General features: G+C 44.6%; 1 protein-coding gene across 3 annotated transcripts in view; it reads left to right on the top strand.

The window, feature by feature from the left end:
• The first annotated feature begins 3422 nt into the window (after positions 1 to 3422).
• gphnb (gephyrin b) overlaps positions 3423 to 16146 on the top strand; it is a 79007-nt gene continuing 66283 nt past the window's right edge. For 2 of the 3 annotated variants that reach the window (XM_041064258.1, XM_041064257.1), the window contains exon 1: positions 3426 to 3489. In XM_041064258.1, coding sequence (XP_040920192.1) covers positions 3426 to 3489 — 64 coding nt within the window. Of the gene's footprint in view, positions 3490 to 16146 lie in introns of all 3 variants that reach the window. The other variant, XM_041064259.1, reaches the window with a different exon arrangement.

Raw genomic sequence — 16146 nt, forward strand, 5'->3', positions numbered from 1 at the left:
CTCTCTCATTCTTCCCTTCTTGTCTACTCTCTCTTCATCTCTGCCCCTCCATTTTTCTCTCTCCTTGGATGGCCAGAGGTGTACTCCACCCCGCCTCCAACTCTCCCCAACCTCCTCGCCCTGTTGTTGCCTAATTACTGTCTCTAAACAAGGGACTTTGTCCCCAGCAGTCCTGAATTAAGTGTCTGCTGCTCATTCACAGATGGATAATTGTTTTTTTTTCTTCCTCGCTGACTTCTTCTCTTCAGCTGAGGCCAGATTTAGTCAGGTAGTCTGGAGAAGGCATCATGGGATAATTTCGAATAAGCCCCAGGGTAAGTTTCCCTTTCCTTGTTTTTCTTTTTTTTTTTTTTTCCTTATTTTAATTGAAGAGCAGCCTGCTATCTTGAGCAGGGCACCTATCCAAGACAACATATGATTAGTCAAAGGAGTAACAAGTCTGTCTGCTCATTGCCATCACATTGTAAATGACAAAAATAAAAACACTGACCCCTTCTTTAAAAAAAAAATGGATATACTTGGCTAATCAAACGCACATCAAGTGTAGCTTGATATCCAATGAAATATTTGACCCATATAAAATGACGAGGTACAACGTTGGAGCCATAAAGAGGTGTTTAACTTAGTGGAACTCAGCTGCATGCTTTATCATGCATTTAACAACTTTAGCCTGGTGTTTTCTTTTTAAGAATGGGGCAGGCTTGGGCTTATTGGGGTGGAAGTAAAGCTTTATGGCTCTTTGGCAACCATGTCCTGCATGCTTTATGACAATGGATGGATGTGCACCTTTTTCCAGCCTCTTCACGAGTCCAGAGACTTCAGGGAAAAGTCACAGAGACAGAAGTAATAAAACAGCATCCAAAAATATCTCCTGTAATCTCTGTTGCTGAATAAGTCATCCACTATGTTGTGCGTTTGCATTGATGTAGAGTATGGATACTGCCTGGCCTGGTTTCCATGTGGTTTTGGGAGAGATTCCACCCTCTGCCACATGCCCCAGCAGACTAAAGACAAGGCTTAAGCACCTCTAATGTTGCATAACACAAACACCCAGAACAAGCTGCTGCCCCCCCCCCCCCCCCCCCCCCCCCTCCTCCCCTTACATCTGGAGCCTTGGGGGAAAAAGAAAAAGAGGGGCTTCCCTGGGATCACCACAAAGACGGGGAAGCATACGTTTACAGCTCCCTCTGTCTGCTGGGGCTCCCCTTATTATTGTGATGGATGGTGAGGGAAAAGGGGAGAGCGATGGCCCTGGCCTCCTCATCACCTATCCATGAACAGCGAGCAGTTCGAGCGGTGGTGAGGTAATTACACCGTCATTATAATACGCACTTGTGCACAAGCATACACACTCTCACACTACATAAACACAGTCCTCTATGCACCAGATGGGGTCCCCAATGTCTTCAGCCTGATGCCTCCCTCCCTCCCTTCCTCCATACATCTCTGCTCTACTATCTCTTCCTCTGCTCTCTCTCTCTCTCTCTCTCTCTCTCTCTCTCTCTCTCTCTCTCTCTCTCTCTCTCTCTACACCAACAAGGGAATTCCAGCCTTCCAGGAAAGCTTGCCAGCTCTGGACCATGGAGCGTGTGTGTGTCTGTCTGCACTGTATGAAGCATATAGCGCCTCTTTGCATGATGGTTCTCACCATTAACAGGGCCTATTTAGCACTGCACTCTCGCCATCATGGACAGGCTGACAGATGTGGATACTGTCATGATGCCATGGAGCAACATCTCCTCACATGTTGCAGACAAATTAGTTCCTTTTCTACTGATAATCTCATCTAATCTTTTTAAACAATGCTGTAATTATTCCTGTGCAAACATTAGCCAGTTACAATAACTTAAAACTTAACAGTAACAGGGAGCTCACTAAGTTATCAGTAGAGACTGCACATGGTCAACATACACTGTTGCTTGTCAAGAAACAGTCGCAGCCTCCATGTAAACCCTCAAATTTTCATTTTACATTATTTGTGTACGGATTAAACTAATGAAATATAGTACTAGCAGCGTTGGCTGGCATATTTAGGAACTTTGGAAATAGGCTGTTTCTAGTTTTTATGCTAAGCTAATCTCTTCCAGCATATCTTCCAGCTTTAGCTCCATACTTAACACACAGACTTTGTGTCAATCTTCTCCACTGACTTTCGACAAGAAATCAAATAAGCTTCGTTCCAAAATGTCAAACAGTTCCTATAATTCAGCCATTTTTGTCAGCTAAATGTGCCCGAACTTACCTTAAAATGAAAATCTGCATTCCTCTGGGTTAGTTGGATTTTTTTTTTTCCCTTATATTTTAATGATGTGAATTAGTACAGTAGGACATGGAGTAGACGGGTTTGGCTGGACTTTACAGGAGGAAAATAAGATCCACTGAGTCAAAATCCAACTCAGGTTAAGACATCAGATGAGCCTTGAAGGTCTATTTAGTGTCCTTGGCAGACACACACCTCTTGTTGCTAAGTGTAACACAATGGAGGAGGGAATTGGCTACTATATAAAGTGCAGAAATTGTGTCAGTTCTTCTGGTTGGGTCATTGGACACAGACGGTTACTGTGCGCATGTATGTGTGTTAGTGAATTATGTATATCGATAGATTCCCAACAGAAGCTGGAGGATGGGCTTTTTTTTTTTTTCCATGAGAATAAACAAGAGAAATTATACACCACAGAAGCGTGCAGCCAGTCTATAAATAGCAGTGGTGCTTTTTTGCCTGGGGATGTAGTTGCGTTTTTACAGGTCAGACTGTGATCTTCTCTTAAGCCTCTGCATTGAGACGGAGCCGACACATCTCTGGGGTGCTGTTGCTGGCTCTTAGAGGGGCCCCTTTAATCTGTAAAAGCAGAGGTGCATCTCATCCAGGGGAAATTGGTAGGGAGGTTTTGTTTTTTGTTTTTTGTTTGTTTGGTTTTTTTTTTGTTTGTTTTATGGGGCCCCAAGATGTTGCAGTCAGGGTGAATTTTGAGGCCTGTGGGCAGAAGGGATGTAAAATTTCAGCTTCAAAAATCAAATGAATGCCATGAGAAAACTGAGTGGCGTCTGCAGACGTACTGCTCGTCTGTCTCCCCTAAAAGCCTTCACAGGAAATCAATAGTGGTCTCCATAAGAATTAATCTGGGATCCACACTACTACCATGGCAGGCGGCCAGCTGAGTGATGTGTGCGTTTTAAACGGCCCCCGCATCCAGCCCGCTTATCAGTAGGTGTCCCGATGATCGCTCGGCTTTCTACTCATCTCGTCTGGCTGTTTTTTTTTTTTTTTTTTTTTTTTTCTATATCCCAGCCCTCCTCCATCTTTTCCTCCTCTTCCTCCTCCTTCTCTTCTTCCTCCTCCTCCCCTCCCTCTCCCCACTAAGTTCGATGCGATCGGCTCTGGGCCCTGCCGTGAGTTCTCGGTGCGGGCGACAGCGCTGCTGAACATGGCGTCAGACGGGATGATTTTAACGAACCACGACCACCAAATCCGGGTCGGAGTCTTGACAGGTAAACGCAGAAATTTCCATCGGCTCTTTCATATTTCCATGAATTCATTTCCGCCGGCTGTCCGCCCGGATCTTCATACATGTTGGCAGGTTTTTGCGTGGCGGCGGCGGCTCTCGGTCTCTCGCTGGCTTTTGCAGCCTCTTGAAGGCGACGCTGATTTTAAAGCCGTGCCTTTTCCTCCTCTCTTGCCGGTATGCAGAAATGTACATGCTACGTTACATCCAGTGCTTATGCGGTGGAAGCGGTAGATGTGGGCTCTGCATTGGTTTGTGTCCGCTCATGTAGCCTAGATTTCTTGTCGAGCCGTTTTCCCTGCTGAAGAAGAAGAGCTCAGTTTATGTGTATTGAATAATTCATGTCCCTATCTGCGTGTCAGAGCTGAAAATTACAGCTGATCGTGTGCTGTGTCGCTGCTAAAGATGCCCAGGCTGTAGATTGCGTTATTGACACCCAGCTGACCACAGCGATTTTTGAAGTGTTGCTCACGACAGTTGCTGAAGGTGGATGTGGTGGTGGCGGCGGTGGTGGTGGTGGTGGTGGATGTGGTGTTGCTGTTGCTGATGATGAGCGCGTCCCCGGCCTATTAAGAGCCGTGGATGATGTGAGAAAATCTGTGAAAATGCGTGTAGACGTCGGATGTGGCTCATTTTGTGAATGACAGTGCCGACCCAGAGGAGTTTACATGACACATGACAGGGGCTCTGGCTCGGTTTGGTGGGGCTGAACACACGGGTAAATCCTCCTGACATTCCTCTAAATGCAACTCGATGACGGCGCGTCTCTCACTTACCAATACTGGTAACGTTATGCGCCAGCATGCAATGTGCGGCTATGAGGCGGCGGATGGTGTTAGATCTGGTCGCTGCCGGCCTTAATTTTTTTTCCTCTATGTGTGTGTGTGTGTGTGTGTGTGTGTTGCCTATTGCTTTGTCATGTTTCTGATCGTCAACCATCACGCTAGGCGAATCCAGCGATTGTTGTCATGATCGAAAAGTAAATGAAACAGATTTTTTTTTTTTCGGGAGATTGTGGAATGAGGGAAGGAGGGTGGTGATAGTGGTGGTGGTGGTGGTGGGGTGGATGCATGTCCAGAGGAATACCCCCTCCCCTCCTTTCCTCACCCCCCCTTTCCCTCCTCTCTCCTCTCCCTCTGTCCATCCTGTGTGAGGCTGGGTCGATCAATATTTCATGAAAGCCGTGATCTCACACATACGGTATTCCTCCGTATGGAAATCCGGTACGGAGGAGGTGGTAGGCGATGTGTAGCGATGGAGGAGTGACTGTGAAGACCCTCTCCTGAAATCTGCCAGGGAAACCCCCACCACCAACAACACCAACACCACAGCCACCCGTCGTCTCCTTCCTCATGCCTCCTCCTCCTCCTCCTCCTCGTGCTGGAGAGAGAGAGAGGGAGAGAGCGCTGTCCGTGGTGCTGAAATCCAGCGTCACTCACAAATCGGTGCGGTACTGACCCTACCACGGTAAATACTGCATCAGATAGATACACCCAGGGATGTTAGGAGAGGATAAGCCCCTCTCAGGTCACTTTTTTTCCCCATCACCATATTCATTTTTTGGGTTGACATCACTGTGTTGTGGACTTTGGAGAGTATGCGAAAGGATATTGTCACAAACTGATGAGGATTTGGTGTTTGAAGGGGGAAATAAACATGCAGGTGGTTGTTTGCCTCATGCTGATCAACACCCAGAGGTCAGAGTATACCCATCCCTGTTTTTTTTAACACCACATCAGTGCCCACGCCACATCAGAGAGGGTTAATTTCTCTATGTGTCATATGTGAATCCCCAACTGTATCCCCAGCGAAGTGACAGATTGCCAGTTTGATCTCCCTGTGCAGTGTTGACAATTCGCGCATACATATGCCGATGTTGAGACGCGCAGAGACACAACCGACAGGCTTATTTGTCTTTTTGATGTATCTGTGTGTGTATGTGGAATAGGAGGGCTTGCACTGTCAGGGAAACAAAGCATCAGAGAAGCGAGGGGGAAAAAGACAGAGAGGAAACGAGCAAGGTGGCATTAAGTTGCCATGTTTTACCTGACCTTTAGCCTTTTACGAATCTAATCATGGCGGGATTACTTGTGGTTACAAAGACCGCTGTGTGATTCCCTCATTTTTGGGGGGGTGGGGAGGGGTTGTGAGATGATGTATTTTGACAGCAAAAACTCCCCTGCTGTGCTGCCTAGAGGAAGCAAGGCTCCAAATATTCAGGTTGACTGGATCTTTCTTACGATGCAGAACACTGTCGCCACACCTCAGTCTTATACATCCACAGTGCTCAGGCCGTTAGTCTGCTGTGGTATGGGGCCTGTGTGAGCAGAATGCTAATGGAGTCTGAAGCAGTGCTCAATCTCGCTCCCTGCCAGGGTCAAAGGTCATCCGTCCACTCCTGCATTCAGTCACCAGGGAGCAGATGAGACCTTGGCTCACCCTCCTCCATCACTTAGCCCCACATCCCTCTAGACAGGTGACAGAGCCCAGGGGACAGCTCTGTTTAGACCCTGGACACACAGTGCAAGGGAGGTGAGGTTGATGTGTCCAAGTGTACGTGTGTGTGTGTGTCAGATAATGTATGCGTTTTGTGGAATGTGAGAATAAGAGGTGGGGTTTATTTGTGAGAAGAGGGAGGTAGGAAACTTGAAACAGGATAATTGGGGTGAACATACTGTCACTTGTCAAAGATGTCACACTGAAAATGTGAGCTTTGTTAGGAGTGGATGAAAGCTTCTCACGCTGTGCTCAGCCTATTGTGATGTGTGTTTATATTTTTTGTTTTTTCTTTCTACCTGTGCGTACGTGCCTGTGCAAATGTGTGTTTGTGTATTTTGATGCATGAGTGCTCAGTGCCCGGTTTCTAGCTGTTAGTGTTTCTTCCTGTTTAGCATGAGTTTTAATTGTCCTATGTCTCTCTCCCTGGGTCTGCCTCAGGGTCTGAGCACTCAGCTACACACTTCAGCTAAATATGCGTGCTTGCATTGCTTGATGCTTGTGTATTTGTGTGTGCAGAAATACAGCCGTGAATTAAGGTGATGGTGGATTGTGGCCTCAAGTATATGACAAAGGCAAAGGACCGTACAAACACACCAAAGATAAATTGTTTTCACACATATTTATTTGCCTTCTTGTACAGATGCGAGTCCAACTTGGTCTGATATATACTGTGAATTTACATAAACACTCGTTCTGCCTTTAAAAGGTGACTCAAGAATCCCTCAGAGGAAAATCTGGATATCTTTTTTTAAAACTGGATTTTTCTAGGAAACTCTCTACCCACGTGATGACTGTGCCGGACTATGCCACACATTGGAAGTATTTCATGCACATATGAGTGTGTACACATTGCTGCAATGTACATTCATGCGCCCTGTGTGTGTGCCTTTTGCATGTGCGGTATGTGCATATGCATGTGACTCTGCTCTGCTCTTTGTCTTTGTGCACTAATACTGAGCTCTGGCTGGAAAACACAGCTTAGAAAATCCCCCTAGCCCCAAATATAGCTACTGTATGCATACCTCCCATGATCATACACCGAGAGAGAAAGAGAGAGAGAGGCTGGCAAAGCGAGAGAGAGCCCTGCAAAAGGCATTCAGTGGCTTTTAATCTCTGTAAAGCCAGTGTGTATGTGTGGGACCATACGGTATTATTACACGGCAGCGCTCCATGCATGGGCCACGGATGCTCTTGGATGTGTGGCTTGATTCACAGCCCATAGAAAGCCCCATTGATGCTGACTGCTGAGAGTGTGTGGGTTAACTCCAGCCCTTCCTCAAAGAGATGTGGACACACACACTCAGCACAGAGCTTCCAATGAGGAGCCAGGGCAGGAGAGCTCCACTATGCGACAGACAGCACACATTTTTCTCTCTCTTTTCTCTTTCTCCTTCACTGTGTCTCCATCTCTTCCTATCCCTCTCTCTTTTTGTCTCTCTTTCCTTTTTTTTTTTTTTTGCTCTTTTTCTATCTCCCTTGGTTGTAACAACTGAGAGAGGCTCAGGGATGTGTGGGCGGCTCTCCAAACTTACCTGTCTATCAGAAAGACACGAATCGACAGCAGACAGGCTTCCCAAAACAACCATATTTAGATCGGTCTCTCAATCCCCCTGTTAAAGTAGAACTAATTCTGTGACTCCCTGCAGAATGGGTGTAAGCTTTTATTTTGGCGTTGTGGTGGTCCATTTCTTAATCATATGTGGTGTGCATTTTGTTGGCCCGTTAAAGATATGAAGGGTTCTCCTAGAAAGAGGGAAGAGAAGAGGTTTCAAAATGGTTTTGGTGTAGATCACGTGTGTGCATATTTCCCGTCTGTTCTGCCTGTGTGCGTGCATGTGGGTTTGCGAACATGTATGCGTGCTTGCTCATGTGTGTACTTGCCTGGTTGCAGATAGGATAATAACTATTTAATCTGCTTTTCCACATGATTTAATCTCTGGAGTTTGTCCCAAGCTCACCTTAACAGCTCAGGCGCTAAAGAGGCTCACTAGAGAAACAGGAGTCAAGTCAGCGAGAGGCGGCATAGCGTGCCAGAGCACCTTGACCAAAACTGGGAGACACTGTCATCTGTCACCGAATGGCGTGGGTGGGTGCCAGGTTATGGAGCAATCTCCTGTCAGCGGCTCTGAATGACTCAATCTACTGTCTACAATGCCAGTCTGGTGTTTTACAATTAAAGGAAATCCACAATCACTGATACTGTACAGTGTTTCAAAGTCATCAGACTGTGACATTTAGTGCTGCTGAAGATATTTTGAGACTGTTGTGTCATTTGTTGTTTTGGTGTCCCCATTTTACCGCAACCTGCTTTGTCCTCTTCTGTTTTCAGTGAGGAAATTACTACATTTCCCAGAATGCCTTCGCTTCACCAGCATGTTTTTTTTGCTTTGGGTTTTACATTTTGGTAGCAATACTGAGATCGAGCTCCGTCCAATAAAAAGTGGATCTCATGCTGCAACAAAATGCAATATGTTGATGGCTGCATTGCACTCTGATCTATTTGGGCTTTTGTTGGTAGAGAAATTAAATATCATGGATTGTCAGCGATGGTTTTTGCTGCTGGGAAGCCACTGAGGGATCATGCCCTGGGTGCTGCACTTTGACTCCAACTTGGTGGAAGGACGTAGCACAAGCTACGATGTTATGAGAAACTATTCAAATCGTGGTTCAGTTAATTCCATTTAACCAAGTCGATATTTCAGTGTATTATTTTTCATATTTTTGCTCTGTTGCAATGTGTATTGATAATTGAAAAAATATAAATATAAGACGTGCATGAGAACACACACTATTTAGGTCAACAGCACAGTTAACAGGGACAATGACCATAGCACAGGGGAATTAGAATTTGAAATTCTAAAATGAGAGGAGCAAACACAAAAATATACCTTTAAAATATCTGCACTCAGCTGCAGCATTTGTAATATCACGTTGTCTGTATTTGGATAGGCGTCCACAGGGACGGCAAAAATACACTATGAAACTATAGAGCAGATGCAAAATGGACATCAAATGGCTGTCATTCTGACAATGTTTAACTGTTGTACTTAGCAAAATAAGAGATCAGATAGGCATTTCATGTTTAAAGCTAAAATCCCACCTGCATATTTGTGAAGTCATAGCTAACTCCCTCATGGCCACCAGTCTGTGTTCCCATTAGCATCACAACATTATTTATTCCTCCACATTTTCCACTCTGTTGACGCTGAGACAGCCAAACGTAATATCCTGACATAGCTGACATCATGACTGGATAACAAAAACACAAAATAGATGTTAACATTCGGTTCACTGGTGATATAAAGATACGTGGTTTGGATGGGAATCAGAGAGCCCCAGGCGTGTGTCTACCCACTAGCATGATTTTATTCCTCTTTTTTCCTGCTTTGACCCGACTCTCTGTGTCTGTCTATGGCTGAATCATCTCTAAGCTGCTACTGGGGTGTTCCCTTGCAACGTTATGTGGGCATCTGTTCAACAATATGCTTGTTTGAGAGGGATACACTTGGAACAGGAGACCTAAACAGGGGAGAAAAAAAAGCACACAAATTGGGCAACCACTTGTTCCTGCAACTTATTTCTGATCCAATTCCAATATTTTTAGATCATCTTTAAGCCAAATCTGAGGGTTTTTTTGTGTAGTTTGTGCAGATTTTCATGGTTGTTGCCTGCATCACTGTTGATATGTTTGCTTTTAACAGGCTGTATAATTGGAAATGTTAATGGTATTGTCATCCCAAGGGCCAAAAAGTGAAATTGGTAGCATTGTTAGGGAATAAGCAAGAGCCTGGATGATTTGTGTGTCCTTATTTAGACTAGAAATATCTAAACTCTTTGTTCGCATGTGGTCAGACAAGGATTTGTTTTTCGTATGGGTGGGGCTCATACTGTACCAGTAGTTAAAACACAGACTGACCCTTCTCTCGCTTGTTCTTTCTCACTCTGCATCTCACACACACACACACACACACACACACACACACACACACACACACACACACACACACACACACACACACACACACACACACAGCTGTCACAGTGGACAGCAGTAAGGCAGGCAGACCACATGACCAGAATAGACAATACGGGATCAGGGACACGAACGCAGAATGAGAATTAAGTCTTCACTGCAAAGGAATTATTTTCAGCGTCGAGTAGTGGGGAGTAGGGAGTGTGTTGGAGCGGGAGGGGGGTGACTCTCCTCCCCTTTGCACACACCCCTCGCTCTCTTTCTTTCTCTCTGCTTTCATAGCCCATGGAAATAATCCTCCCATACTGTAAATAGTCTTTAATTGGGATGCGAGTTAGAACAAGAGGCAGACGGTATTTGGCGGACAAGGAGCAGAGTCTCCTCCGCTCTCGTAGGCTCTTGTCAACTCTCCAGAGAAGAGCTCCATCGGGGCTGCCTGGAAAGCTATTCCCAGACTGGATGCGTAGGTGTAGGAGAGTTGGTCGGTTCCCACTCTCTCCCGGCCTAAAGCAGTGTTATAGTCTGTCATTCATTTGAGGTGATAATCACAAGAGGCTGGCATAGCCCAAAAAAAAAAAGAGGAAGATTACTCTCAATATTTTTGGGAGTAAGCAAAAGAGCAAGAAAGATGCTGCTGCTTTTTAGTGTCAGCACTTATCTTCTTTGGACAGAAAACCAGGCATTGGACATGTAGAGCTAGAAGCTATTGTTTTCCATTTTTGTATTGGTGATAAACAAGATAGACTTCTGAAAGGAATAGTAATGCCTTACAGCCAAATTTCGATGGGTGGAGAGGTAGATATGGCTAGCCTTCACCTGTTATGACCCAAGTGGTAATAACAGTGGGGTTTTTTAATAAATCTGAAAAGCTACTGATAAGTTAAATATGATTCTCTGCATTTCTCTTATTCAGATGATGCTAATCCCAAAATCGTAACAGGACGTTTTAATGCGTATTTGGTTTAGGTAACATTGTTGAGCAGGTTTTCTACACGTGTGTTGCGGTGATCATCTTTCTGCTGGTGCCGTCCACCTATACAGCTAGGTTTCTGTGATCTGCATACATACAGGATACCGTAGCCTGTGTAGGGTAGCATAAATCATACAGTGTTTCCAATGGTGGTTGGTTGAACATGGCAACAACTGTGATTAGTCGGCTTTGGCTGCCTCGTAGTTTCCTGTGAGTTTCTGATGCTTTCTAGTTGGTTGACAGTAAAAGGAAACATGGAGCTGTTGAAAGAAATGCTAATTAATCTTCTCCTTTTCGGTAATGTTGGACAGATTTGCATTTTGTGTTCTTGCAAAGCCCTTCCCTGTGTGAACTTTTTCTTCCTTGTGCATTCAGTGAATAGTTTGGGCATATACTGTGGCTGTTCTACAGCAGTAGCAGGCAGACTCTACATCAAAATATAACTTATTTTCTTCTTTCTTCACCTGGATGGTGGGGAGAGATGAGAAAGATGGAAGGGATATTTTACAGTTTTCAAAACGTTTCATTCTCTTGTTATTGTTGTACAACATCTATTGAGAGTCAAAATCAAACCAAATTATTCTGGTTTTCAAAGAATTGATACATTTATTGGGCAACTTAACATCTTAATTACACTGCACTGTTTTCAAAGAACCTTTTACTTTCAAGACAAAATACATTTCCTGATTTGTTTTTAACACCACTCCGGAGAGACAGTGATTGGATCACCCCCTCCTTTGCTTGGGTCGGTCCCTTGCGATAACCTGTGCGAGGAGAGAAGCCTCTGAGTGATGGCGATAGAGATCGAGATAAAAGATAGAGCGGTGGGTTTTAACTGATGAGTCACTCTTGTGGTCTGCTGCCTCTGGATCCCGTGTCCTGGCTTGAGGTGTTAATTAGGGCTGGAGGGACGGAGCGAGCGAAGGATGCAGGAGGACAAGGGAGCAGGGGAAAAGGAAAAAAAGAGCGAAAGGGAAAAAAGTCACTGATTCATCAGTGGCCTCGCGTGCTGCCATGCTGCCTCACGTCTTTATCAGTCCTCATCTAATAGGTGTCTGAAACATACACCTCTCTCATGTTTCACTCACGGGAGGAGGTCAGCTCGCATGTATGTAGCATCTATCACTGGCTGACGGGGGGCTGATGTCACAGGCCGCTTCTTATTCAGAGCAGTTGCTGTACTAACAGTGCTAACAGGCTCAGTATCACCGTGTTACCCTTTAGTACTATATAAAACCATTTTGAAATTGAACCTTACCTTGTATTTAATCTGTGCCATTACACAAATGGCAAAAAATCAAAATGAATACATTAGTTTGCCAATGTGGTTAGTTTCCTACTCTGTCTTATCAGGCTACCACCATTTTCTCAACATGAGGGCCTCCCTTGCTGGAATGTTTCACCTGGTTACTTGTGGAGAAAAAAAATATCCGTGGGAATTAATTAGAAGCAAGAATTTTTTTTTTCTTATATAAAAATGACAAACAGTTTTGCTTATGCAATCAGATTGTTCTTTAGCCTGAGGACCGCCGTTACACTTGACTCTAAACATACTGTAGAAAGACCCTGGATTTAATTGGGATGAGTTACACCTGTGATTTGAAATGGGTCCGGCGTAATGATGAAATCGGGATTTGTTTTCTAAAATGCAGACTGCCGGACGCATCATTTACAGTGCATCCTGATAGTAAACATCTTGCTCATTGCTGGTCCATGTGTTTGTGACTCTCTGAGCTTCCAATCACCTGTTTCGAATAGCATGTTCCCAGGTTAGATCCACACACAAGTCATTGTGACTGCGTCCGAAATTCCTCCCTGTTTTCTACATCATGCGCTACATTAAATTACGTATTCCAAAGTTCCACATACAAAATGCAGTGCATTTTATAGATGTGAAAATTAGCATTGTGTGACTCTACAGCTGTTGGTGATGATGCAAAATGATTATTAGTAAGCATCTGAAATCTCATTTTCCTGCTCACTAATGAGTAAACCACTGAGTGTCTATCATATATGGAGTAATGAATGAGGGAAGAAGGGATGATTTCAGGCAAAACCTAGGTCTGCTGTGATACTTCATTTATGAATAGCTTGTGACTGTGGACAATATGATTTTGACAACATATTTTCCAAAACCTTAATTCATGAATAGGAAATGTGTGTATAAATACTGAAGCCTCATGTGACAAAGAGCAACAGTTTCTTCCTCCTCCTGGACCATCATCAGTGACAGGAATCAGCAGCTGATAAGAGAGGGGGGACTCAGAGCTAGTGCTGCTTAGATCTTCTATGTAGTGCAGGAGCTATTAAATCTGCTTCACTGCAAGAAGAGACAGGGAACTTCATTTATGTCAACATCACTCAGGTTTTCAGTATTTCGACATTTTGTTGTTGTTTGCCAAACAGAGAAGGAGCGCGGTGTAGTTTGAAGAGGGTCGAGGTGGAATACAAGAGACAGAAGAAACAGCGCAAGTCAAAGTGAAGTTATGACAAGTAAATACATTGCACAATAGGTGTGACATTTTTCTCCCAAAAGGTTGTGCATGATTGCAAAATATAGGCTCTTTAATATTCATTCAGACATGCATATAACACCCAACAGAAAAAGCTTGAGGTTAGGAAGCTTCAATCCGTGTGACTTAATATGATCAGCCATTCATAAGAACAAAGATAAGCCAAGGAGGTGGAAAAAGCACTGCTGGAAAGAGGCGTAGCTCTGTGTGACTTCTGGCTGTCACCCTTGGCAACGACCCTTTCGCTCCTTCTTGACACGCTGCCAGGGTGTCCATTGGCTTGTCACTTGTTCAAACCTCCTCCCTCCCTCCATTACTCCCTCCTTCCCGAGGCCACAAGACCAGCCATGTCGATGTGTGACGCGCTGATTGATGTGTGTGACACATGCTTCTGGGAACCTCCGTCGTCTGAATTGGGGAGAAATGTTTCTATTTTTAAACCGACAGATGCAAAAGGTGACACACTGAAGAGAGAGGATTTTTGGGGGGAGAAAAAAAAAAAAAGTGTCCAAAATCAACATTGTGTCTGATGGTTCTTAATTAAAAAGGCTTTTCCCTGCAGTGTTTACAGTTGCTATGGAGCGAGCTCTGCAATTGCATTCATAATTGACAGTAATTATATCAGTCATTGGCTTGCTCACACATTTATATTTACATCAGTTTCACTAATCAATTCCATAGCAATGATGACTGAAATCGAGTTTGACGAGTGTTACAGGACTTGGGACTTCGGGGATAAATATAACGCATTCGGTGTCCCGTTCCCATTCACATATCACATTTTGTCTTAAACCATCTCCCTTTTTCTCACCCGCTATTTATGTCCCCGTCTCCTCACCTCTATTCCCCTTCTTTTCTCGGTCCACCTTTCTCACTTTTTTTTTTTTTTTTTTTTTTACCTGTGCTGTCTGTCTGCACTCAACTCACTCCATCTCCCCGGGAAAGCGAGGGAGCGAGCAGTACGAGGGGAGCATGTACGTGTGAATAATGGAGGAGGCCAGCTTCTCCCTAACGAGGTGTGTTTGATGGCCGACCTCGGCCCACTGTGTGTGTGTGAATGTGTGTGTGAATGTGTGTGTGGTCAGCGTGTTCTCCCATTCTCCTCCTCCATTATTCAGCGTCATGCCTTTCCCGTTTCTACCACAAAACCCTTTCAGATCATAGCACCTGGGAATCAAATGTTAATAGACACCCGCCCACACACTTACACACACACACGCACACCTCAGAGCCACAAATGCTCAACACATACACACAAGAATCAGTTTGATTGACATGAGCTGGCATGGCTCAACAGCTTTGTTGCCCTTTTGCATCATTTATGGTCTTACAACAGGCATGACTGGTGGTTTTTCAATCTCGGCACATGACTGTTTACATTTGAAAGAGTGAGTCAGGGAGTTTCTCACTCGATTTCCTCTGTTCTGCTTCATTGCTCCACCTGTTCTTTTCTTTATTTTATCCTTTCCTATTGTGGCAGCAGATTTATGGAGAGAAATTAGTCTCCATACTAGTGACCCACTTGGAAATTCCACGTGAATGCACTGAAAACCAGATATTCAATTTAGCTACCAACACCTAAGCACAATGTGCAGTTATGGAGGGAGATGCTAGAGGAGCCTTCAAGCTAGAGCTGGAACAGCAACAAACTGCAAAACATTTATTAGCAGCTATTTTAAAAACTTCCAAGTTGACTTGGAAATGAGAGGAGAGAGAGACGGGGAATGACATGAAACATAGGTCCATGGCCGGACACACAGTTCATGTTTGGCACTTGAATCCCTAGGGTGCTCAAAAAGGATTAATAACAGTAAACAAGAAAATAATGAGCATATTAAACAATAATGAAAATAATCATAAGTTGCAGCCTTGGGTGTAGAAAAATGCATCTGTGGTCACCATAGGTTATTTACATATCAGATGCATTTGTACATCATTGCCAGTAGTAATGGGACTTATTTCTCTCAGTACAAATTTGCCTAATGATTAGAAGTCGTAGGTTTCAATTCCTGCGCAACATCACAGTCAGACCAATCCCTGAAAAACTCCCTGAATGCTCTGACTCCTCCAGGGGCTTCCCTCTTGGTTGCCCCCACACTGACATGTACATGTATGCGTGTCTCTGTGGGATAAGTGATGAGATGTGTGAAATATGGCAAGTGGAGCACTCTATTAGGCAGCTTCCCCCCTCGCCTCCGGGCTTCCCTCCTGCCTCACCATAGAGAGAGGCTGGGTTAGAGAGAGACATGGTGGTGGGTTTGAGTTAGATGCATTGAGGGGTTTGGGTTTTAAACAGCTGAGCCTGAGCCAAACACTCATCACCATAGAAGAAGAAGAAGAGCAGGAAGTCCTTCCTGCATCAACCTCAGCTACCATTAGCCTTGAGAAGAAGGACAAGCTTCCAACTGACTGTGTGTGTGTGTGTGTGTGTGTGAGAGAGAGAGAGAGAGAGAGAGAGAGAGAGAGAGAGAGAGAGAGTGAGAGAGAGAGAGAGAGAGAGAGAGAGAGAGAGAGAGAGAGAGAGAGAGAGAGAGAGAGCTCTGACAGTGGGAAGCTGCAATGTAATTGCTGACACTGTCCAGAGGATTGAATGTAATGAAGGTAGCTGCTTACAGGCTGCTTCATTAGTACAGCCGGGCCTGGGGCACTCCCCATGTGTGTGTGTCTGTGCGTGTGTGTGTGTGTGTG

The sequence above is a fragment of the Toxotes jaculatrix genome, chromosome 19, assembly GCF_017976425.1.
Source record: "Toxotes jaculatrix isolate fToxJac2 chromosome 19, fToxJac2.pri, whole genome shotgun sequence".
Classification (NCBI taxonomy): Eukaryota; Metazoa; Chordata; class Actinopteri; family Toxotidae; genus Toxotes; species Toxotes jaculatrix.